This window comes from Hydra vulgaris, chromosome 08 (assembly GCF_038396675.1).
Source record: "Hydra vulgaris chromosome 08, alternate assembly HydraT2T_AEP".
NCBI lineage: Eukaryota > Metazoa > Cnidaria > Hydrozoa > Anthoathecata > Hydridae > Hydra > Hydra vulgaris.
The window spans coordinates 34,225,898-34,253,880 of record NC_088927.1 but is presented as its reverse complement, the minus strand read 5'-3'; the positions used below and the strand labels follow the sequence as shown (position 1 = coordinate 34,253,880).

Genomic DNA, 27,983 nt, shown 5'->3' with positions numbered 1-27,983 from the left:
TATTTTGGACAATTTAAGCCCATAGTAAATTTGATACATGGAAATGGTAGGTTTTACACTTTCAACCAAAATTTCCCACTTACCAAAACTTTTCACTTATGTTTGGATTACTACATCATCCAATAATAGCCCAAATTGTCATTTTAAAGTTTGATTAAAAATATACAACTCAATAAAAAAAATGAAGTATATATTTTTTGCGCCTTTTTTATACAAATTATACCTTGCAAAAGAAATCCAGATGGCTTACTATTGATTAACGCAATAATTTTTATATTTTGGCAACAATTCAAATGACAGACAGACATTTAAATTGTCAAATCATCGAAGTGCGCTTTTATAAAACGTTGTGTATTTGGCATTTCTCAATTCATATTGTATTTTTAAAGCGTGCTGTATTAAAACCTGTCTCTTAACATTCATTCAATCAAGTTAAAAAACTATCAGAAGTGTAATAAGTAACTGTAAGTTTTACAATGAACAGTTTTAACATTAAAAATAAATTCGATATCAAATATTCTTACACATTTTTATATAGAAATCTCAATAAAAATTTATACTTATAATTGTTAAAAACAGGTTGCACTATTCAAATATCAAAACCATATATATTACTTACTTTTATATGTATAACAAACTTTTTATTGGGGATTTAGTAAAAAGTTATACAATTAACATGATTTGATGATTGTGGCAAAAAAAGAATAAAATATCTTTAAAAAAAAATTAACAATGACATCATATAAAGAAACTGTTATGAATTAAACACGCATGAAATAAATTATCAAGTCTGCAGATTGTGGCTAACATAATACAGACTCGGAGAACCAAAAAATATGGAGACGGCAAGCCTCAACTAAAATGACAATTTTAATTTTATTGGTATGCATTTATTATTCAGTTTTATTCAATTTAGCTCAAACATTTTTTTAATATGAACACAACTTGTCTCAGCACTTGGGGATCCCTTTAAGGAATCATAAAATGCTTTCATAAAATTCATAAGAAATATAGTTTTAACATTTAAAATTCATTATATTTAGATGTTTGAAGTACAACAATATGTAAGCTTCATTTATACATTATTTTGATCTAAATGATGAAATTAAGCTTTAAACAGACTGGAATCACTTGATTAAAGGAAAAGTTTGTTAATTTACTTGATCAATTATTAATACTCTTTATTTTGCTATTACATACTACTGTGATTTATATACTTATATAAAAGTTGATGTTTTCTTTAAGTTTACCCATTGCTGTCATATCTTTTAAGATTTGCCTAAAATTTGCTTTCAAAATACGAAACTTCAAAATTAAAAAAAAAAAGAGTATGAAACTTCAAAATAAAAAAAAATAAAAAAAGATATTTCGGACAAACCATACATTTTAATTTTTGCTTACTTTATACGAAAAAAAAATAATCAATAATTAATAATAATAATTCTAAACCTAATCAAAGGGTTGTTAACAGAAATAAAATTCTGCAAATACTTATTCAGGGATTTATAAAACTCCCCTTATACAAATAAAAGAAATTACCTTCAATTGAAAGGCCATCATCAATTATGACTTTTCCATGGCGTAAGTAGTTTAGAATAGGTGAAAAATATTTTGGATCTCTATCAATCATATATGCACCATTTTCATCCTAAAAGTATACCAATTAACTAAATTATATACATTTGGAAGAAATAAAACATTTGCATGCATACTCCTTCAGATGGTTTGCATCAAAACACCACTGATGGCATTTAGACAATAAAGAGCAAAAGTACATCTATTAACTGATTGGAATATTAGCAGGTAGTATGTAATGTGGGTTTTTTTTACTAAGTAAAAAGCAGTTTTGTTTTGTAAACAAACTTTTCTTATTATGATTTATTCATTTGCGCTAGAACACTTCTTTGAATTTAAATACCTTTTGTTTTAAAATAGACCATATTTATTTTTTAGCTTTTTCAAATTTTAATGGCATTTTATTTTATTTACTTTAATTAATTTTTAATTAAAAAAGGTTTTCCTTAATATTGAATGTTTACTTAGTAATTCATTTACTAATTTAATATTTTAAACATGCACTTAACATTTTTTTATAACAATAGTTTGCAGGTACCATAAGGAAAAACTTTTATGCAATTTTTATTTCTACTTGCACTTCTGTGGTTTATTATGTTAAAAACATATACATTTTCTCTCTCCCAAATACACTGTTTAAATTTGTTTATAATAATATAATTAAATTATTATTTGTATTTATTCTTATTTAGTGTAAACAAATAAAATAAAAAACACATATTACGTTATCAGTTAACAAATGAAGTACACATAATAATTAGTTAATTTAAATTAATTTATACACTTTGCTAATATTAGATATTTTTTGTGATAACCAAGCAGGCAGTGAAAATGACCCACTAAATTAAATTTGTTATATATTAATAAGAACATAAAACGAAAACCTGTTTGGAAAAAGATTTCTTTTAATAACGTTTTATCTCTGAGTGGATTTTCGTTATGGTTATATAGTTTTAAGTGAAGCATGAATTCCACAAACTTGTCTAATTTCTATTTTTAGGATATATCAAGTTTCATTCTAAAACAGCATCCAGCAACTAAATCAAGACTAACAAACAACAACTTGCTGAAAATAACTTTTTTATTTTCTATTACTAGGTTAATTTTTAATCTTATGTAGACTGTAGTCTTATCCATTGTCTACCACCTGTACTAATGAAAGTAAAGACATTCTAAAAACAATTTATAAAACAATAAATTATTTATTTTAAACCTCAGAATTCCATAACAGATATTCAATTGGAGAAAGAAGCTTCATTTCTCCCAAAGATTTTAAATATTTGGTACAGTTGGATCCATCAAACCCAACACCATTACAGCCATCTCATTTTTTTTTTAATTATTTTCTACAGATTTTTATCAGTAAAGAGAATAACTTTATTATTATTATTTGTGGTCATAAAATAACATGTATTCAGGTAATTGAATTATACAATTCAATTACCTGAATGCAATGATAATTTCCAATTTCATAACAGGAATGAACAAGAAAGTCTTTAATACTACATCTCAATATGAGGTCTGCTATCAAATTGGTACTTTCTGAATTCATCTGCTAATAATCCAAAAGTTCTATATTTTACAAAATACTTTTAGTTCATTTAAAATTTACATTGCATCCTAATTTAAGATAATGATAACTTACAGATCCAAAAACGATTTTGATGAGATTGAGATCAGAGGTAAACTTCAATTGATTTAGTTGAAGGAGTTGTAAAAATGTTTTCAGATATTTCTACATTTTAAACTATGGCAAGTATGATCACTTTGTTGACCCCTAGTGAACTTGCGGTTAGTTGGTTGAAAATGGGACGCTGATGAATCAAATAAATATTTTTAGAGAGCCAACACATGCAATACCAACACATGCAACAGAAATCAAAAGATCAAATTTCATGAAGACTTTAGTTACTTGCATGGATAGGTAAGTACAATAAACAATATCTTTTTAAAACAAAATTTCTACCACTCTTAAATTGATATTCTTTAACATAGTAAAAGTAATACAAATAGCAAGACCTGTTTATAACAACTGGATAGGTGTTCTCCTGCATTTCAGATAATCCAACATTTTTTCCTATCTCCTTCATTATAGCTAACACTACACAATTTGGAAGATCATTATTTATCTTCAAGATAAAGATGGTTTCACTTCTTATATGCTTTATATGATTGGTCTCTGTACACTTTAACAGGAAAAGCATTTCTTCTAGTTGAGTGTTTTACATTTGTAGTCAAAAACAACAGATTTTTTTTATTTAGCTTACAAGAAACAACTCTGTAAGTGATATTTAGATTCTTTGAAGTAATTAAGCTATAAAGATTTAGAATAGTTATTTTTGCTGTTGCAAGGGTAACAATTGCCAGGACCATCTATTTGACAGCATTCTGATCAAAATGAACTTCTTTTTTCTTTTTTAATGAAATCATTTCAGTTTCTTTATAGGTGAACTTAGATTAAGTTAACAGCTCTTTCGAGCACACTACCTAAAATCTCTAAATTTCTACCAAATTTCGTTATGACAGGCACCAGTTTAGGGGTACTGCCACCCAAATTATTTTCCTAGAATAGCCTCTGATTCCTTACCAAAGATAGCCAATTTTTGTCCCTAATGACAGAACGGAAACAGATTTGTCTCCAATTTTCTGAATGAAGTCTTGCTATTTGCAGGTTCATTTTGCAATTGGAGCAAAAATACTCTTAAAAATGCCCCCAGTATGCCCCTGGTAAAGGTAAATTTCTTATTTCTTATTTTAATCTTAAACACAATCATAATTTGAAATTAGATTTTAAATTTCATTAAAATACATTATGACACTCAAAACCTACAAACATATACAGTTTAGAACATTTTTAGAAAAAGAGTCTAAAAATGTAAAAAAAAGATGTGGTTTTTAATTTTTTGTTTTTGATGGTTTCTATTTCCTGTCAATCTACTGGAAAGAGTAGAACAAAAAATCTGAAGAAAATTAACTTTAACTTTAAAGTTTGTTAAGAAATACCACTTTTTTTAAAAAAAAAAAAAAATTTTTATTGAAATTTAAGAAGTTGCACAAAACCTTTATAGTTGATAACAGATGTAATGTATGTTTGACCATAAAGTTCTCTCTTTAAGTATATAAAACTGACTTTTATACACTTAGAGATTGACACAACTTTAAATGCCAACTTCCTCATCATCTGTTAATGTTTTTGTGTAAGATAAACTAACATTATGTTATATCATCCAAATGTTACTAGCAAACAGATAGGGTCTTTATTTTCAATGTAGGCATTGTCACAAATTTACAAGCAAATTTGAATGAGCTTCTGACTTCAATTAACCATAGAAAAAATGATATTTTTATATTTTCTAAAGTAACGAAGTTGTTGATAATATTTATCATAAAATTTTTTATGAACTTGTGAAGTTATTTTTATAAACTAATGAAACTCAGCATTCAATTTCCGATAACTAATTCCTTGCAAATTATACTTTATCACTATTACTGTAAAAGAGATAAAATAAATTACAAAATTATCTGTTTAATTGATGCTCTTTCTCTATCAATAGCCATAGAAATTATTCATTATCCAATGAGGAATATAAGGGCAGTTATATCACTATTCTTTGAGAAACTTACTAAAGCAGAGTAAAACATGTGTAATGTGGTGAATAACTTGTTTTGTGTGCAAAGGACTTTTTTTTCAGAAAAGACAACTAATTTTAACAATGAAACTATATTAAATATTTGTTTTATGTTTTATTTAATAAGGGGTTGTCAATAAATTATGTCAAGCTTCAAAGGGAGGGAAAGGGTTAGTGGTTTTGTGACAACTCATACGTAACTTGTTACTAAAGAATTACGATATTGTGACAAGGGGGGACAACCCCTTAGTAATAGTTTTCTTCCTTCTCAAATTTTGTCTAATATTTAACTCATGTTATATCATTTGTATGACAAAGTTACATGAAATTTTTAAAATTATGTTAGTACATAGTAAATCCCATAATGTTGATATAGCATGTATATCAACATGTGATGTTTATATTATTGTAAAACATAACACCTCTGCCATAAAAGACTATTTCTTAAGAATACAATAACCCTCCTTTTTCTTAAAACTCAATGTTTGAACAGACTGTACATATTGCATGACTTTCTTTACATATTTAGACTCATTACCTCATATATTTACAAACCCTGCAAAAAAAACTGTGCACAATTGCAGTGACACAATTGCACAATTGCAGTGACAATTAGTAAACTACCCAGTGTCACACAACTTTTTTATATTTTTTAAAGAGAGCTTTGGGTTACATCTGGTTTAAAAGTTAAAAAGTCATACACAACTTTTTGCTTTGCCGAAGAAATGAATTCAAAAAAAACAGAATATCTCAAAATTCGGATTCGAAAAAACATAAGATTTTTGAAAGAAATTTATTGATATATAAAAAAGTTTCAGGATTGCCTGATTCTTACAAAAAATGCTAATAACTAAAATACACATTTTATTATTATTAGTTAATAATTATAAACTTGTCTTTAAGATTATTTTAATTTAAAAAAATATTATTTTTGATATCTTTATACAACTAAGCTACTTTTGAAGCCTTAGTTGAGAAAGTTTAAAAAAATATTTTTTCTTGCATTTAGGGACTTGCTATAAAATTTAGGCTTGATGATGGCCCTCTCTAAATCTAATTTAAATAATCTATTTAAATTTTTGAAAAATTTTAACAGAGTTGCTATAGAAAACCAATCGAATGCTTCATTAATAAAAAAAACTCTAGAAAATTAGAAAAAAGGAGCATGACACACCTTAATATACACACAATATATAAATATATATATATATACATATATATATATATATATATATATATATATATATATATATATATATACATATATATATATATATATATATATATATATATATATATATATATATATTTATGTTGTAATCTGTTATACAAGCCTTGTCTGCTTAAGAGTGATCCTATGGCTCGAATAATATGGCTAAATGATTGCCAAATGGCATGAAACTTAAAGTATGCCTTATTGGGATCATGTTAAATGCACTTTTTTAATTTTTAGTTGAAAAACTATATTTTCTAAGCAGTAAAATAATTTTTAAAAATTCTTTTTTTATTAATATTAGGAACCTGTTAAATGTTTAAGGATCTTAGGACACCTCTGAAAAAATTTTTTTATTCAAAATTTTTTTCAATCTGAAACATGCATTTATAATGTTAGTTTTTCTGAAACTGTAAAGAGCTCTGCTGCCTGTGTGACAGGATTGAAGAAAAAGTATGAGAATGAACTTATACTAACAATAGAAGCTATAAATTCACTGAAGCGGTTTCAAGGTATATTTGGCAGTTACGTATGTGTGCACTTAATTGGTTTATACTTTAAAAAAAAAAAAATACAGAGTGATATGTTGTATTTCCCGATTACTTACTTTAGCCCTAGAAGCAGTTTCTTTAATTTATTACAATCCTTAAGAGTGATTTATTTGACATAAAAATAAACATTTTTTGCAACTATTTTTGAGGTCGATGGTAGATAATGTTTGCATTTTGTTATGCAAAATATTAATATACTAGTGTTCAAACTACAAGTTAAAATGTGAAATGTTTTCATAAGTCACAGTAAATTGGGTCTCAACACCACATTCTTGACAGAATCATGTGTTAGGCATCTATGAATTTGTCGAAGATGAGATAAAACAACACAATGACTTGCGATTGTTCTACAAGCCAGAAACTAAAATGTAAACTGTTAACAATCTAGGTCGGAGAGATGATTTCAGATTTCTGTACAAGTTATGTAGAGCATTCCATTTCTTTACAAAAACAGGTTTGTATTAAGGCATAGTCAGATTCAAAATCTGGAACCCGGATACCCGGGTACACAAACTATTTTTTTTGAGATTCAGATCCGGATCTATTTAATTCGGATATTCGGTTCTTGTTATTTTTACATAAAATTACTTTTTATAATGTTGATGTTGTGTACCATTATAATTTACACATAGTTTTAAACTGCTGTACTTTGAAGCATTATATTACTTCAAAGCAATTTAGAAAAACAACTTTAAAATGACTTTCCAAGAATTTAAAAGCAATGCTCCTGATTGGGAGCATTTCTTAAATTGCAAAGTAAACAAAAATGTTTAATGCAAAACCTGCAACGCCATTATAACAATCAAATGAGACTGCACAAGTGTTATGCCAAAGCATTTAAAAGGATCCTTAAGTGCCAAGACAAGTTGTGTTCATAATATAGAAAAGCCACAACCAGCAAATCATTTTTATTTGTATAATTTTTTACTAAATCCCAAAAAATTTTTGCGATACAATTAAAAATAAAATAATATATTCAGTTTTGAGATTTCAGTAGTGCAACTTGTTTTTCACAATTTCAAATCTTTATCTAGATTTTTATAATAAAAAATTAGCATACTTTCACATCTTATTGAAATATTTATTATTTGCCCTTGTAAGAATATATTATATAAAACTTATTTTGTAAAATTTGTATTATTTCTTTTATCTACCTGAAGTTTTCAAAATGACAAAATATTTTACTTTTTAATTACTATTTGTGCCTATCCTTATTCAAGTTAGTCGATGTACACTCAACTACGACCGCCTAAATAAACTATAACTTACAACCATATAACATAATGTAACTATAAATAAACAACAATCCTAGTTAAAAAAAATAAAACTACTTTAAATAAAACATTTTAAATTAAATAAAATAGTTTCTGATGGAGGATTCGAACCTGCTATTTAGAAATCCAAAATGACGTCATACACTAAAAATTGTTATGAGTTAAACATGCATGAAATAAATTATGCAGTCTGCAGATTGTGGCGTATATTATAAAGAATCAGAGAACCAAGAAAAAAAATGGAGAAGCCAAGCCTCAACTAAAATTAAAATTTTAGTTTCATTGATATGCATTTATTATTTAGTTTTAATCAAAAAAATTTAGCCCATACATTTTTTTTTTAAACATTTTCTTTAATATGAACACAACTTGTCTCCGCAATTGGGTCCCTTTAAAGATTAACCATATATAGAATTGCCATTATTTACACCCTACTAAAGCAGTTCAAAGTTCATCCTAAAAAGATATCAAAAATTTTTTACGAGCAAAAGATACTATTGTAAATACACTAACTGATTTCATTGTATTTGATGGACTTTAACATTGTTTCTGAAAGTAAAAGATTACAAGAATTTGCTTTAACCAAAGGAAAAAAATACCTTCTAGTTCAATTTCTATTTAAAATATTTTAATGAATCATGTTAAAGACATTAACCTAAATTATCAGCTGAATTAAAAAATATGAAAGCTAACAATATCAGATTTAACTTAACTGTTGATGAATATACTTCAAATAAAACATGTTATTATATGAACATTAATATGCACACAAATGGAAGTTTAATAAAAAAATAATTTTGAAATTAATGATAGTGAGGGTGACAGTGAAAAGCTTAATTAAGGTGAAGAGCTGGGTTATATTGAATTCGATAATATTTCAGTAGAGGCTGTTTTTACAAAAGATTACTTTTTAATTTTAAAAAAAGTTCACACAATAATAAAATTGTTTTAAGAATTTTTTTAAAATGATGATATGTTGCAGAAGCATGTAAAATTTATAAGCATGTATAATTTGGACCACTTAAAGCTATTTTAGACTGCAAGTCACATTGTAACTCATTATTTGATATGGTTGAACGTTTTTTCAAGTTAAGCAAATATATTAAAATGGCTCTTATCCAAGTGTCTTCAATAACAATATCAGATTCAGAGCTGCTAATTCTTAAAGATTTAGTTAAGCCTTTAAAGTCTATAAAATTAGGAGGGAAAGCACTTGAAATTCAAAAAAAAAAAAAAAAAAAAAAAAAAATTCAAGAATCAAATTTGCTTACAGCAAAAAAAGTTTTTTGTTTTGTTCTATGTCAACCAAAATTGTATAAATATGGCATAAGCATAAACTTATTATATCAAGCTTTAAAAACAAGAACTTTAAGCATCTTAATTTTATTTGCCTCATGGATTATTTAAACAATAAATATATTTTTTCAATTATCTGGTACTTTAGATGCTTTTAGAGTAAAGCCAAAAAATCAGCAGTTATATTGTTAGCTAAAGACTTTTTATTAAGACTTTTAAATCAAGCAATCAAAGAAAATTGTACAAAAGATAATAATGTTGATTTTGAAATCCAAGTAGAAGAAAATTTTGATATGAAAAAAACAGCTAGAAAAAGCTTTACAAAGTGCTGAGCTAAAATAAGAATTAAATAATGAAGATCTCAGCATAAAATCTCTTAATAAGAATTTTCTGTCTTTGAGTCAACAAAAAAACATAATTCTAATTTAGAGACTTTATTTAAGTGTTTAAAAACTATCCAACCAACATTTGTTGAGTGTGAACAATCTTTAAGTGCATTCAGATTTATTGTAACCAAACTTGGGAGTAGCTTAAATGATAACACTATTGAATCAATAGTACTGATACCAAATGCTTTTTAAAAAGTAACTACAAAAATAATAAAAGTGATAAAAAATAGAAAGTAAAATAAGTTTATTGATATGAAATGTTACAAAAAATTCACAAAATTAACTGTGATTATATACATTTTAAAAATTAATCAAAATTTCTCGAGTCAAAAATAATTTTTTTATTTATTTTTAAGTTAAAATTTGATCCGGATCAAGATCTTAAAAATCAAGGTAGGATCTGGATCCTAATTATTTTGTCAGATTCGTGTCAGATTCGTGATTCAGATTTTGTCATGTTCTAGTGCTTGTCCTGTAGTTAAGTGGAGTAAATTATTATCTCCTCACAACTTAGAATTAAATTTTCATGCTATATAAGCTCTTATCATGTATTTACTCTTTCCTAAATGGAGAATATCATTCGAAATACCATTGCATTCATCTCAAATACATGGCAGGAAACCTGGTATTTGAAACAAATGTTCAATCCAGAAATTCAACAGATATTGAGGGATGACATTTACAAACTTTTAGGCTTCAGAGCATTAAATTGCTCTAATGCCAAAAAGTGCTTTGTAACTTACTGTAATGGTGGCAGTTCCATTTGCATGCAGTATACTGCATGCAAATACTTGAGCTAAACAACCAATAAAACTAATAAAAAAACTAAACCAAAAATTTAAAAAAAGTAAATATCCAAACCTTAAGTTTATAGTAACTAATATAATTTGATTATTATAATTCAACAGTGTTGAATGTACAAATGTTTCAGAACATTCAATATGTTAGATACAGAACTTATTTTTTGAATTGAATAAAATTAAAATGATTTTCTCAATCAGTATTAAAATATACATTCTTTCTACTATAAGCCAAATAAAAATTTTTTTGTCTTAGATTGTCTTACATTTGCTAACTGTCTAAATTTGCTTGTCTAAAGGGTCTACGTTTACCAACTAACTTATCTAAAAGGGTCAAATTTGCCAACTAAATGAACAAAAAATTTATTGATAGGGAAGGGGGACACACAATTTTTGCGCCGGCCTTATATATATACATGTATGTGTATGTATATATATATATATATATATATATATATATATATATATATATATATATATATATATATATATATATATATATATATATATATTCAACATCATTACACTTGTGCTGTTTAGTCAGGTTTCCATAATGCCTATTTCTTTTAATTAATTTACAGTTACTTTAACAAATATAGTTACTTGTTGATATAAAATTATAATTTCTGCATCATTTAGTTAGGACATAGGAGTTATACATTTAAATAAAAACTTCTACTAGAGATGCAAGTCTTTATTTTTACATTGATTTTATTACAACATTTCAAGGGAGTCTAGATACCCTTGTTATCAAATATAATAGAAATATAAATAACATTAACCGTTAAAAAAAAACCAAAACCAAAACCAAATCAATGCAATAGTTAATAGGAGTTATACAAATTATACAATACATATAACTTATATTACATGACTTCACCAAAAAAAAATATTTGCACAATAAAAAATTTATTTTATTGAGCTCACCTCAAAAATTTATTTTAATGAGCTTACTTCAAAAAACTAGTTAGCTTCCTAACATGCATACACCATTCTATGTTTATTCTTATTTATAAGTCTTTGTATCAAAATAATAACAAACATATTATTCTTTCAAAATATAATCACGTACTCATATTTTAAAACAATATCAATTTTGTAGGAAGCACAAATGTGATCAACTTGTGATAAAAATTTTATCAAATAGAGGTGGTTTAAATCTAGGTTAGGAAAAAAAAATTATCATTTTAAATAAACTTATTCATATGTGATAATAAACAATGCTACAATATATAAAAAAGGACATAAACTAATTGAGAGCTATATTTGTTTTTGCAATGTTGTTTTTATTGTAATAGTTTAATAGAAATGTAAATATAAATATTATTTTTATTTGATTATTATTTGGAGTGTGAACAACTTAATACAATCAATGCAAAACTTATAATGTTTTAAGTATAAAAACTGAAAATAATTCCAGTTTCATATTTATATTATCAACTTTACTATATGCGTGATGAAGTATCTACCTTATCGGAAGGAAGATCGGGATCTTCAGTTGCTAATCTACCTAAAAAGCAATCTGGTTCTTTTAAAAGAGTAGTTTTCGTTGTAAGAAAAACCTTTCCACCAACGTTTAACTTTACCCAAGATTTCGAGGTGCAGCCATTTGTCGCCATTTTGACTATAAATTTGGTTATGGTCAACTTTACTTCCGATACCAAAATTACATGTTTGATACTAAAATTTTAAGTTTTATGAATAATAACACTTTACAACACCTGACCATTCTTTATTTATAGCCGAAAGATGTTTAATTAAAAAGTCAAGTCTAGACATTAAACGAGCCATTAAATTTTTTATTTTTTTATTTTTTTGTGAAAGGCGAATAATAAATGATTTTTTTTTTGTTGTTGTTCTATTTTTTCGCGTTCTATGCTAAGATATAATAACTAAATTCCTTTTTATATTGTTTATTAAATTTACTTCCTTTCGTGAGGTCTCAGGTTTTAAGATTTAAATCAATTTCTAAAATAATAAATTTTTACTTTGCTTAACTTTTATTTTCTTCCCCTTTACTTTATATGTTGATTTTATTTTTGGAAAGCTTATTTTTAACTAATAAATTACTTGTAAAAGTTTAAGTTACAATTGAATTTAAAAAGACAAGGATAGATACAATTTTTTTTTTGCTGGGAATAGAGAAGGGAAGGAGAGGGAGAGAGAAGGGGGTTTTAAACTACAAAAAAAAAAAAAAAAAAAAGGCACAAACAACGGGTGTTGGGGTGTGTTGTAAGAATTTAACAGTTATAGTTTAAATAAATAAGTAAAGTTAAAAATGTTCTTTCAAAAAGATATAAAAAGTATGAAAGTTTATATGTAAACATAAATGACATAATTATGGAAAATTGATAATATTTATTTGTTTTTGTTAATTTTAGTTTAGACATTTTCAATATTTGTAGTCAAATACTTAAACAAGCGTGGCGAACCAACATTTAAAAAAAAGTTATATCATAAATAAGCGATCTTAAAAATAGGCGATTATATCAGAATATTTTTTATAAATTCATGATCAAGTCTTGAGATAAATTAAAAAACCATGTTTGACCTGAATCTTGTTTTATGATCTGGTTAAGTTTTGTTTAAAGACCTCCGCCATAAACGAATAAAAGGTTACTTCTATTGGACTACGCTGTTTTGTCATTTGATCTCGTTTTGTTATTGCTATTTATAAAATGTTTTAATGAAGACTTTTTAGTTATCTTTACACTTTTAACTACATTTTTTCAATTTTTCAGATTACTTAACGTATGTTAAGCAATGTTTTTTTTTTTTTTTTTGATTGACGTAAGTAAGCATTACTTGTAGTAAAATAATCTTAATACAAGTTTACTTGACGACAGAACTGATTTTAAGGAGAGTCTGTGATATCCTTTCCCTTTCCCATAAGAAGACTATTTGAAACTTATAGCCGATTTTTTAAGAAAGATAGTTGCCATTTGACATATTGTAGTCGGCAAAATTTTTAGTTTGAAAAAAGTAAAAAAAAAGTCTTTTCTAATTAAAATAAACATTGTATTTAAAACCAAGTTGATATATGCTTTTAAAGGTAATCAAAGAATAGTTTTTATAAACTCTAGATTTTAAGTCTATAGGTTCTCCTCTGTATTTTGATTTTTTTATGGTTGACTATAAACAACTCAAACTCTAAGATGGAAAAAATGTTCGATACATCAAGAAAGTGGTTAAAAATAAGGGAAATCACTTTTTATAAAAAATGCATTTTTTATCTAACAAAAACTATTAACCTAATAACCTGGCTTTAAACGTTGGCCATTTTTTTCATGTTGATAAGATTTTTAAATTTCAATGCAAAGATTTTTTTTTTATTTTCGTATTTTGGGCTATAAAGCAAAGTATTTTGGGGCATATCGAAAAGTTAAGGTCTAAAATCTGAGCAAAAATAAAGGTATTAGCACCCTAGTGTACAGGTGGTTACTTCATTAAAATCTAAACAAATAAAAAATGATTGAGAGTTTTTTTCGAAAGGTACTTCAACTTAATTTACGCAAACTACATAGCTCTTTTATCGAAGGTTTGAACGAATAATCATGATCATTATTAACCATCTACTGGTCTGACTTGCTAATACTAAATTTTAAATAAAATTATTATTTATTGATTAAAAAAACATTTTTAGACAAGGTTTTATTTAAGTTGATTGCCAGCCTTGATATATAAACGCACAATTTTTGACAGAAAAACCTTTGACTTAAGTAATTGACATTTGTAACGAGTTTACCGATTTTTCCCTCGAAATATTTCTCTTAGGCATTTCCATTTCTGTGCGTGAATATTTTTCTTTTACAATTAGCTGGGAGTTATAGCATACTATTATGATTTTCTTTAAGAACAACTCTAACGAAAATATTTTTTTTCAACCTAAATATTTAAATATATGGGCGATTCCACCGTTACTTGCGGGACATTTTAGTTTTCTTAATGCCAACCTTTTAGTTATATATTTTTTATCTTAAAAGGTTAGATGTTCATATAGGCATGTATCATCTTGAAATATTTTAATTGTTCCAATGTATATTTTAAATTCTTTCAACTATGAATTGTTTTCGAACAACGGGACTCAAAAAAACATTACGTTAAACCTGTTAATTTATTTGAATACTTCAAGTAAATTATTTAATCTATGTAAACGGGCATCTCAAAATAAATCTAGTAGTTTTCATTCCATATAAAATTAATTAAAAGAAACTTTTGTCAATTTATATAAGCAATAAAAATCAAATTAGTTAGCGTTACCGTAAACCTTTGAATACTTTGAATAGCGGGGTAACTTTGAATTCAAATCTATTATTTTTTTCAAGTTGTAATTATGGCAAGAACTTATATGAATCTGTTCAAACCTTAAACATCAAAGTGTTAAAAATAGTTTATATTTTGATTACTTAAAGTTTTACTTTGTTCATTGGTTTTTATTGTTTCTTAAAAAATGAATTAAACATTTCGGATATTTTTCTCAAAAAAATTAGTCAAAATACTTTGTACACTGCATCAGCTAGTGTAGCAGCTTGTTGTCTAAGTTGCATAATTTTTGTTTATAAATTTATTAAGCATGTAAAATCTAAAGAAGTTTGTTAGCCTACTATAGTTATGTTCCATTACTATAGCATAACATACTTTATTGTATACATTTTTTCGCATATGGGGTAGCTTTGATTAAGGTTTAAAGTAACCCCACTACATAAATAGTCAAAAACATAAAATAACTTTATCATACAAAAATTCATTTATCATACATGTATAATATATGATATTATTATGAATAAAAATTAAAATATCGCTTGTATAAAAAGTAAGTCATATGTAAGCACATACAGATATATAAACATTTATATATGTGTGTGTATAAACATAAACACATACACATATATAAACATATGTGTGTGTGTATCTTCGATGTAGACACACACACACACACACACACACACACACACACACACACACACACACACACACACACACACACATATACATATGTCTGTGTGTGTCTGTTCATCTAAATACTTTTGCTGCAAAACACTAACAAATTTTAAATCTTGTATGAAAAATATGTCATATAATATGTGTATGTACATTCGATATTGTGTTGAATTAAGTTTGTTGAAAGTTCTGTTATTTATCTTTAAATTTGTTTTTGTTTAGCATTTCATAGCAGTACTATCCCACGTTTATACGAGTGCCAGTTTTCAAATTTTATGGTAACAATAAACATTATAAGATGAAAGCATTAGATGTTCATTTGGTGCAAGTTACCACCTCGTATAATAAAATTTAAAAACTTAATCCGAAAACACATAGAAAATCCATAGTATACAAACATACAAAAACGTGCTTCTAGTCAAATTGTCTCTGGTTACGTTTATAAAGTTGACCATTTATTGACAACAAGGACCAAAAGTGGACCACCTAATGTACAATACAATTAAAATTATGACGGTTTGATTCTATTCACTTTTTTGACTGGTTTGTTATTGTTTTTTGTCAAATTGTAGGAGTCCTATTAGTTATAATCTAAACAACCTTTACAGTGAAAATATATGTCGCTAAAAATGTCGAAAATATATAACGCTAAAAAATCAAATTAGTTAGCGTTACTTACTGGGACAGAAATAAACTTTCAGAAACAACCGCCCTCACGACTTATAAATAACTATGACAAACAGATTTTTTAATATGAAAAGTTAAAGAACTATCAAATAATTTTTATACACCAGCAATACAGTATAAAGACATTTATGTTTATATACATATATTTATAAATATTATATCTGTATATTACATATATTGTTATCTATAAACATATTACATTTGTCTAGACATGTAATATATATTTATGAAAAAAACTTTGTGTGTTTAATATTCATCATAAGCATCAAGAAAGATAATTTGTTATCTATTATTATTTTTGTAACATATACTTCTTCACTCCAATTTTGGGATTAGCTGTAATATTCTAAAAAAATGATAAAAAATAAGTAAAATTAAAGTCTATAGCCTATTTTATTGTCTACTTTATGTGCATCCTAATTTTATACATTTTATAAAAGTTCAAAAAATTAATTAACAAAATACATAAAAACATGCATTCCCATTAATTTTTTTTTTTTTTTTGCAACATTGATTTTTGGAGTTGTTGTTTCTGACTCAGAGGAATATGTGTTTGTAGGCAATCATCAAAAAAGGAAAAGTAATGAAAAGGGGAAATCCCTTTTGCATAATTTGATTTCTGAAATATCTCTTGTAGATTTAGTTCACTGCTTCTTTGATGAATATGGTCAGATAAAATAAAAAAATTTGAAACTTTGGGTTAGCATTTTAAACTACGTGATAAAAATCTTCAGCATTGTTAATAATAGCCTTTCTGGTTAAAACCTGATTAGAAGCAATTCTTTTAACAACTGCTCCTAAGCCATCTATAGGTCCCTTTCCTTGACTAGTTGCACTATAGTTCCATTTTATGTCAATCCCATATATTTTTTGGAACTTTTAAGTACCTGAAATAATAAATCTGTTCTTAATTGGCTTGATGGACCATCTGTCAAACTCTTAACTCAAAAACATCCTTCGGTAGGCTTTGAATTAATTTATCAAAATATACTAATGATGTTTCTTTATCATGAGTGGTACAATCACTAACAATTGCATGAAATTTTTTCGTATTTTGAAACCAAGTCACAGAAGTAAAGATAGTGCATCAAATATCCAGTATGCATTTTGATAGTAATATTAAAATGCATACTGGAATCAACCTGCTGTTGATTCCAGTGTGCATTTTGAACCTCATCTTGAGAAAAAAAAATTTTTTTCTGCGTAACCCATTTGTTTCACTGCTATTTAACTTACCTCTTTTGTGCTGTTTTTGTCAGATTCTAAACTTTTGTGATGTTGACTTTTAATAAAACTGTGAGTTAAAAAGCAAGGCATCAACAAGCACAGATGATCGTACAAGTGCACTAATAAAGTGCTTTGAACTAATTACTTCATCCATCCATTATAATCTTGCCACTGTTTCCACTCAATAATTTTTTCGAAGTATCACTAACACACTGCAATTGATACTTTTTTTTGAAACCACATTCTTCATGCTAAAACTCACTAAACCAACATGCTGGGTCATCTGGGCATTGAAGACAAGAGTCTACAAATTTTTTAGAATAAACAGGTATATTTGCACTGTAAACAGAAAGCTTTTGTCGACAAAGGAGAACAAGTATTGGCCTTAAACTTGCAAATTTACTTCTACTAATCTTAATATTTTTATTTTCTGCTATAAATAAGGCATTATTCTTCTTTAGGCTCATGTACATGTGTCTTTTTTAAGTATGCTCTTTATTGCCATTTTTTCTGATAGCAACTCTATCTTTTATTCCAGGAGACATACGGCTAATATCATCATTTTCATAAAATTCAAAGACTTTTTGCTTGATTTCTTCATTTAAGAAAGTTGCTCCTCTATACTCAATAGAACTTTCTACAATTTTGCAATTTAGTTCAACAGCTAATTTTAGAATAACTGCTTTTTGCTTTGAAGGGCTATTAGGTAACATTGTTTTTACTTTATTTGCAGCTCTTGACAGAAAAGAACGTGTATTATATGGCTGCCTGTAGCAAATAGTTTCATTAATTTTGTTTGAAGTTTCTTTTCTCCACTTAACTTTTTTTTTCCTTTCTCTAATCTTTCTTTCTGTATCAGTTTTAAGTTTTTTATCTTTTGGCAACTTTCTGTATTCTTCCCTTTTTTTTTCTCGGTGTTTCTTAACATATTCTTAATTTTTTTCCCTTGCTAAAATAGGATTCAATTGTCTCCATTTACTCTGTCTTTCTGCATTAGTTTTAGCTATTAATTTTTATTTTTGTCTAAAATGAAAATAAAGATTATCAATAAGTTGTATAAATGTTCGAGATCATAAGATTTTCCATAAGATTTTTTATCCATTAAAAGATAGTTTTATAAATAGTTCGTGTATTTTGAATTGATTTGATCTTATAAATAGTTCGTTGTATTTTGATTTGATTTGATCTTATAAACAGTTCGTTGTATTTTGATTTGATTTGATCTTATAAATAGTTCGTTGTATTTTGAATTATTTTGGATAAGTTTTTTCACACACATTTTATGATAAACTTTTTGAATGAGCTATTTACAGCATACATGTGGTCATCACAATTTGTTTTCCATATCAAAATCTTCAGTAAGCTAATGATCAATTGTTTTTATTTTATACAGTTTTTGAAAAACTCATTGCTGAAAATATTGACAGTGTCCAGTCGATGCAATTGGCCTGAGAAGAACCTAAAAAACTTGTACGCTTCAACAATTTTTTGTAGGCAGCTTGAAACTATTTTGTGTGGGATTATAATTATACCCTTTGTATAACAAATACATTTTATAACAACGAAAAAAACTTTAAAGTGATCACTAGATAATTTAAATATACCAAAGACTATATTCACCATTTTGAAAGTAATAATTTCTAAATAAAATTTCAGGCTTACAATCATCCCAATAAAACCTGTTTACTCTAACTTAAATGCAGACGTACTCCATTTTTACCACATTTAAGTGTTGAATACTCTATTGACTCTTTTTTTTTTTTAAATTAGTTTATTATAACGTTGTAAACTAGATTTGAAATTCTTAGCTAATAAATTTCTGTTATGTCAAGATGTTAAAAAGATATCAAAAAATGTTATTAATAACCAAAATAAATCTTTCTCTAGCTTCGCTGTCTCCAAAATCCATAAAATACTAACTTTCTTGTAAATATTTTATTGAGTTTGCAATTTTTTGTCTGTGCAGCTAACTTAACTTTTTTTTTTTTAACTAACTTATGTTTTTTTTTGTATTTTTTGTTGCTTAATCTTCCTTTTCTTGAATAGCTACTAATTTTTTAATATACTCCTTCTTTATCGGTTCATTACTACAATCAAACATTATTTTGTGCAAACCTAATGTATTTCTTATCAAATTTAACATACGCAGAGGATCCATGAAAATATATATTGGTTTTTTTGTAAATGGATGTGGAAAGTATATGCAAGTTGAGTTAACTGATATATCAGCTTTAAGATGTTTTTTCATTTTCTCAAAGGATGATTCAGCTCCGCCCACAGCGGGCCATGGTGTGCCAAAAGTCAAAATTATTTTTATTCAATTTTTGTATAAAAAACTACTATTCAGTGAACGTAACATATTGTTTTACATAAAAACATAAGGGTTGTTAATCAAAAAATGCGCCTTCACAATTTTTTAATTTAAGTTGTCACCCTGAACAATATTTTAGACGGTCAAGCGCTTTTCTTAATAAGTTTAGAAAAATATTTATTTTATATGTTTTGCCATTTAATGTTAAGTAATTTATATTACTAGGAATTTGAATTGAAGTTTTAACACATATGTTGGCTATCAATTGGCATTTCTGTTTATCTTCTTGAACGTACTTGACTTATTTTATGATCAATCAAAGATAGTGTGTTTAATGGTTGAAATTTTTGCGTTTTTTTTGCTAATACTATGCTTATATTTTTTCGGCCATGTTTGGCCAGGATTTTTATAGCTGATATTCACTGAAAAAAATATATCTAATGAGTTAAAAACAGTTTTGGTTGCTGGTACTTGCAGATTTAGACTATATAACTAAAACATTGCACATTATTTTATACCGTGACAACTGTCAATTAAGCATTTTTTTATATATATAGGTTGCTATAATAGGTTGCTTAGATATTGTTAGTAAATTAATCGCCAACTCTATCTAACTTATATTATATCAGATTATGCAAAAAAAAAAAAAATATATATATATATTTATTTATTTTTAAATTCATCAAACTCTAGGTTGTTATATATCATTAAAAAGAGCTTAATTTCAATATTTTAAAAGTGAAAAAATTTTCAAGATCAAACTACCCTACAAAAAGTTATGACGTTTTAAGTACCGATTTTATGATATTAGGATTTGTTGAAGAAACTGTGGTCAAAATAATGTTTTTATCAACTAAAACTATTATAACTTAATCAACTCTTATCCAAAAGTTTATATCTTGGTATCAAAAGATAGGTACAAGAGTTATCTACAAATATATAAAGGTTTCTAGATTACGGACGCATCCGGGGGCAAGAGGGGGCACAAAACCACCATCCATACCGGTAATAAAGACTAACTATATTTATAAAAAAGTGTTTTTATTTAATGAAAATGTAAATTTTTATATACAAGATGTTTTGTAATTATCTATCAGATCACAGTCAAGTATAGAAGTTTCATCATTGTCTTTGGGTGGATGTAAGGGTGATGGTTTCAAACGCCCTATTATCAAAAATGACTCTTTTTTTTATAAATATTTATCTTTATAATTAAAAAGAAATCTAGTACCAAATTAAAAATTATATTTTACTACTTTACAACATCACTAGCAGCGCACCCTTTGTTTCAAGGGGTGTAGATGGGAAAGGGGGCGTGTAATCTCAACCCCCCCCCCCCCCCTTTTACAACCTAAAAAAAAATTATATTTTTAATGAGATTCGAAAAAATATTTAAATGTAATTGAAATAATAAACTTTAATATAAAAACATATTTTACCAAAATTCAAAATACATCACATAATGCTTAGTTAAAGATGGTTCCCCCTCTGACCTAAAAAAAATATTTCAAAACAAAAAATGATTTATATTATTATTTTAATTAGTTTACATCTTGGCTTTTAGTTAATGATTAAGATATTAAATTCCATTAATGAAACTATATATTAATCATTGTTAACAATAGGCACGACGTGAATGTAAGCTAAACCCGACTATCAAAAAATTGCAAGTTTCACTACTCGCTTTATATTTTTGCAAGTTCCACTACTCGCTGTAAATTTTTTTTGCAAGTTCCACTACTTGCTGCACATTATATATATATATATATATATATATATATATATATATATAATATATATATATATATATATATATATATATATATATATATATATATATATATAGTCAAAAAACAGTAAAGTCATGTAGTAAGATAATAAAATGCATGTCCAATTATCAAAAAGTAATGGCAACATATTCACATTAGGAAAACATCAACTCACTGGATACAATGTCAGCAACTAGCTGGAACTTTTTCATATAATAATCAACAGCTTCAGAATCATTTTTTTTTTTTTTTTTAGTCCAACAAGAAATAGCAATAGTCTTTCTGTATTTTTTAAATTTTTATACTCTACTATTGTGCAAGACTGTCATTGCTGTATCGGAATCATATCATTCAAAATTATTATTGATATAGTATGTATTAAATATATATTATATTATTGTATATATTTAATATATACTATAATATAGTATATATTATAGTATATATTAAATATATAATATACTGTAAATATAATATACTATAAATAGTATATTAAATTTAATATACTATAAATATATTATATATGTCTAAATATTTTTAGACAAATATTAGTATATTACTAATATATGATATATTCTAAATACATAAAAAAGCAATATATTATATTATTATATGATATAAAGGTTTTTAAAAATGTAGCAATGTGATTGGACTGAGCAAAAAACATGTATTATTGATTTTATATATAATAAATGTTATTTTTACATTGATACTTTATAAATGTAATATTAGTACTTATATCACAAAATCATTGTATACAAAAATCACATAAATTTTTTAATAATAATTATCATTGGCTTTGAAAAACGAATACTGAATATCTTTCAGCATCCCCCCCCCCCCCACCTTTTCTCCCCCAAACAGAAGTCGGAAAAGCAAAATTTAGTTACCAAAAGTGAGGGTAAAAATAGGGTATCTGCTAGTTAAAATAAATTCTTAAAATTTGGCATGTGCATAGAAACCGTATAAACTTAAAAAAAAGAATAGGATAGAAAAAAAATCTTATCTTGAACATTTACTAAGCACAAGAAGTACAACACAGTTTTTGATATCAATAAATAACATTTTAACTTTATTTTATACATATAATAAAATAATAAGATAATATAATAAAAAAAATACTCTTTAAGAAAGTTTGACTATTCTGCTTTTAAAAAAACTTCTAAGTTAATTCTTTAAAAATATGCTACAAAACACTATCCCTACATACTGCCTATACGCGAAGTTATAAAAAACGTGGAACAGATTTTTAGCACAAAAATCGGTTCCGTAAAACGCGGGATTTAACATACCTAATATATATATATATATATATATATATATATATATATATATATATATATATATATATATATATATATATATATATATATATACATAAATATATATATATATATATATATATTATATATTTATATATAATAAATATATACATATTATATATATATTTATGTATATAATATATATATATATATATATATATATATATAATATATATATATATATATATATATATATATATATATATATATATATATATATATATATAAAATTAGCTTCCTGATGATTCTATCAATGGAGAAACAGTCTGTGGAATAAAAATAAAGCTAGATAAATGTTTCTACTTATTTATTACTGCTTTGTTCTTTAAGAACATATATATATATATATATATATATATATATATATATATACATAATATATACATAATATATACATATATATATATACATAATATATAATATATACATAAATATATATATATGTTCTTAAATGTTATATATATTTATATTATATATTTATATATAATATATATATAACATATATATATATATATATATATATATATATATATATACATAAATATATATATATATATATGTTCTTAAATGTTATATATATTTATATTATATATTTATATATAATATATATATAACATATTATATATATATATATATCTATATATATATATACATATATTGATATATATATATATCAATATATGTATATATATATTTATATAAATATATGATATAATAATAGTAGAAATATAATTTATATCCATATCAATAACTAATTAACAGATTTAAAAACAACACATTTGGAAAACATCAAGTTAAAACACTTTTTTTGTTATTTGTATAAGTTGTTCCAAGGGAGTTAAAATATTATGGGGAGTTAATTTGTTTCGCCGACAGAGGTTTATTTATTTTAAGGGGAGTTAATCTATTTCGAAATAGATTAATTCCCCCGGGTAATTATTTACGCAACGGGAGTTAATTTATTATGGGGGTTATTTTATTTCATGACACTGGGTCTATAGTTTTTAATGGTCTAAGGCAGGAGTGGGGAACCTGCGGTCCCCAGACACTTTTTGTGCGGCCCCGAAATGTAAAATTAAGAACTTAAATTTTTTTAAAAATATTTTAGAGAAAATCATGAAATTTAAAAAATTACTTTATCTTTACATTTTAGTTATAGTAAATTGTATGAATGTTAATTAAAAGAAAAAATTGTTTAACTTGGCAAAGCTGGTACAGTAGTAATTGATTGACAGAAATAACAACAAAACAAAACAAAATGAATAAATAAAAACACGTACGGATTTTTTTTTGTGACAGTAGATATCATTTGACTGTAAGTTTTTGTATTATAATGTATATCATGGTTTTCTATTTATGTCTAATTTTTCAACTAATGTCAAAATGTCAGTACTCCCTAAAAAAGCAAGAACAGTGCAAGAGGAAAATTGGTCTTTTAATGAAAAATGGGAGGAAGATTACTTCATGATTCCAACCAAGGATAAAATGCTTTGCTTGTTGAGTGACCTCACAATTGCTACTTTGAAGAATGCTTCTGCAAAAGAACATTATGAAAACATTCATAAGGATCATAAGTATGCAAAATTAGAGGGATAATCTCGAAAAAATGCATTAGCAAAACTGAAGTCTCAAAAGAGCAAACAACATCAGACATTTTCAATTGTTCAAGAACATGGAAATAGAACAACTGAAGCAACATATAAAATTGCTCTCATTCTTGGCAAAGGAGTAAAACCATTTAGTGATATTGAAACCTTGAAGGCTTGCCTCATTGAAGCAGTGTCATGTATGGATCCAGATAAAGTGGATAAGTATAAGGAGCTTCCGCTTTCTCGGCGAACAATTACGGACCGTCAACATGAGCTTAAATAGTTCTGAGCAATTAATCTCAATATATCAAATGGAGGTTGCATATTATTCAATTGCTTTAGATGAGTCCACTGATGTGACTGATCTGCCCAACTTCTGTTATTTATTCGGGTTATAACTGGAGACTTCAAAAGTTATGAAGAGTTATTTGCGTTAGCAATGCTAAAAGGAAAAACACGAGGCTGTGATATATTTGCTGTTTTCAAAGAAAAAATTTGTCAGACTCAACTTCAGTTAAAAAATCTGATCAGCATTTGTTCTGATGGAGCTCCTTCTATTGGAGGAAATGAAGGGTTCATTGCTTTCCTTAAAAAAGAATTGCTTGATCCAGATTTTCTGATTACATTTCAATGTATTCTCCATCAGCAAAGTCTTTGTGCAAAAGCTGCTACTTTGGATGACACATTAAAAAAAGTTATAGGGATTGTAAATTATATACGGGCAAATTCTTCACGCCATCGACAGTTTCGAAACCTTCTGCAATCTGATGAAGAAACATATTCTGTGGATCTTCCTTACGATTCCAAAGTTCGTTGGCTGTCACAAGGGTTAGTACTGAAAACATTGCTTGAGCTTCGAAAACAAATTGAGGAATTTTTTACAAGTCAAAAGGAGATTTGTGAGCTTTCTAATCCAGAATTTTGTAGAGATGCTGCATTCCTCTGCGATCTGATGGCAAAACATAACAAGCTGAATAGTTCATTGCAAGGTAAAGCTAAGTCAATCTATGAAATGTAGCAACAGATTCAGACATACAAGAAAAAACTTGTTTTTCTCAAAGATGTTATTTCTAAGTCAAATTTATCAACAGAACATTTTGCAAGAGCTCACAAAAATTATTCTTAAACAAAAAAATGAGAAAAGGTTGAAAAATAATGATATATCAAGATATGAAACAGTCCTGGATTCTTTGATTGCAGAATATAATGAAAGGTTTAAAGACTTTGAAGAACATAATGAAACACATAATGAAACTAGCTTTTCAGTCTCATCTTGTTGAAATTTCAACAGCTCCAGAATATTTACAGATGGAATTGATAGAGCTTTCTGAGGACTCTCTCTTTAACAACAAGAAGGATCCATTGGAAATTTTGAAAACTGCAGTTGAGTATCCAAAACTCCGTCAAATTGCCAGGCGTCTTCTGAGCTGCTTTGGTACAACCTACTGCTGTGAATCTACGTTTTCACGCATGACATTTATTAAGTCTTGTTTAAGGTCACATTTGACCGATGAGCATCTGGAAGACCAACTGAAGCTTAAAACTACGAAGATAGAGCCAAATATTCAAGTTCTGGTTCAAAAGAAACAGAATCAGAAAAGTCATTGATAACTTTTGTGATACATGATTCATTAAGAAATATTGTGATACATGCGTTAAGAAATATTGAGATACAAGATGCTTTAAGAAGTATAACATTAGTAAGAGTACTAAACACCAAATTTGCATATTTATTTGTGCGGTCCCCAAACATTTTTTTAAGGGACATGCGACCCCCAAGCTCAGAAAGGTTCCCCACCCCTGGTCTAAGGTCTGGAGGCTCTAAGGAAATGCTTCAACTATCAGATTTTTAGTATTAAGTATAGAAAAAGTAGTTTATTGTGATTGTTATAATCCTTTCCCATATTGGATACTTTTTTTAAGCATAAACTTAAAAAAATGACATATTTGTTACTTACGTCACGTTGTTGGAAAACTAAAATATTGTCAAAAAAAATGCTTATTTAAGTTATTGATATTTTTAAACTTCCGCTTAAAACTTAATTTATAATATTATAGCATTACTAACGAATACTATTCTTTGTTTAAAAAAGATCTATTTGGGTCAGATTTAAATGAGAGTAAATTAGAAAGCCAGTTTTATTATTATCAAAATAATAGTCAAAACATATACGAATTTCCCTGAGTGATTTTTTGGAAATGTCCTTTTATGATAGATAATAAGCTTTATTTAAGAGGTGCTGGTAAAACAACTTAAATTCATCCACATTGGAAATGAGTTTATAATTTGTGAGTTCAAAGTGTAGTTTCATTTTATTTGAAGGAGGTGTAGGGGGAGGGAGAGGGGGAATAATGTTTTCTACGGAGATACTTTAGCTTGAGATTGTGTTGAAGATTAATCTTTTAAATAACAAAAAAAAAAAAAAAAAATTTGAATTTGAATTGTATCAGTTTGATTAAATTCAATCAAGATTTGATTCAGATACTCCATAAATCAAAATTTAGAGCTAATCCAAAAATCTCATCAAAGTTTTGGTAATTTTAATATTTTTTTAAATTATACTTTCAGTATGATGACATCAATTGGCAACTTTTGGACTTTTTTTCAACCAGCCTTAAAAATATTTTTAGGAATTGTTTACTGGTAAACCAAATTGACTTATATTCATCAATAAATTTTAAGTTTCATAATATAGTCTCTTAGCGTTCAAAAATTTTGACCATATATCATTTGTAATCCCCTCAAATTGAGAGGGGTTCAAACTTTATATGGTCATAACTTTTAATCGCTAAAATATTATACTATGAAATTTAAAATTTATCGATGAATCAAGTTGATATATATTGAATTTGATGAAGAAGGCTGCGTATTAACTTTTTTGTTTGTTTTTTAAATGTATTTTGATATTATATAGTTCATATAACTCTATATTAACTCTAGTTGAGAACTGTAAAAAAATGTTTTATCAACTTGTTGGTCTCACGTTTAGGGCAGGGTGGGGCAAAAAATTAGGTGCTTTTTGTTTCTAGGCTCCAGCCATTGCAATTTTTTGCAACTCATCCATATTTGACGTAAATATAAACATATAAATGTTTAGAGTTTGCTTCGTGTTTGGTCCGAACATCAAAAAATCCTGATTACGCTTCTGGCTTTTTTATCTGTAAATAGAAGTAAAAAGAGCCATTGTATCTACTTTACGACAATAACATCCAGGTTACGACAATAACATCCAGGTTTACGACAATAACTTCCAGGTTACGACAATAACATCAAGGTTTACGACAATAACATCCAGGTCAACACTGTTGCATTGAAAATGGGAAACCTTTAGACAAAGTACAAACTAAAATGAATCATAATGCAGTTTTTTTTATCGGTAGTACTCTGACGTAAAAGCAAATCATCAAAG

At 26.4% G+C, this 27,983-nt stretch overlaps 3 protein-coding genes across 3 annotated transcripts in view; 2 read left to right on the top strand and 1 right to left on the bottom strand.

The window, feature by feature from the left end:
* The window catches only part of LOC100211720 (BTB/POZ domain-containing protein KCTD5), a 46,382-nt gene extending 33,875 nt beyond the window's left edge, over positions 1–12,507 (bottom strand). Inside the window, exons 1-2 of the mRNA XM_065803501.1 lie at positions 12,197–12,507; positions 1,540–1,648 (exon numbers count right to left, since the gene is read on the bottom strand). Coding sequence (XP_065659573.1) covers positions 1,540–1,648; positions 12,197–12,346 — 259 coding nt within the window. The 5' untranslated portion in view covers positions 12,347–12,507. The remainder of the gene's footprint in view (positions 1–1,539; positions 1,649–12,196) is intronic.
* A 12,505-nt stretch (positions 12,508–25,012) lies between these two features.
* On the top strand, positions 25,013–25,591 carry LOC136083268 (general transcription factor II-I repeat domain-containing protein 2-like). The gene has a single exon (XM_065802668.1). The coding sequence runs from the start codon at positions 25,013–25,015 to the stop codon at positions 25,589–25,591; it is 579 nt and encodes a 192-aa protein (XP_065658740.1).
* A 188-nt stretch (positions 25,592–25,779) lies between these two features.
* LOC136083267 (EPM2A-interacting protein 1-like) lies at positions 25,780–26,181 on the top strand. The gene has a single exon (XM_065802667.1). It carries the CDS (start codon positions 25,780–25,782, stop codon positions 26,179–26,181), a length of 402 nt encoding a protein of 133 aa, XP_065658739.1.
* The last annotated feature ends 1,802 nt before the right edge of the window (positions 26,182–27,983 follow it).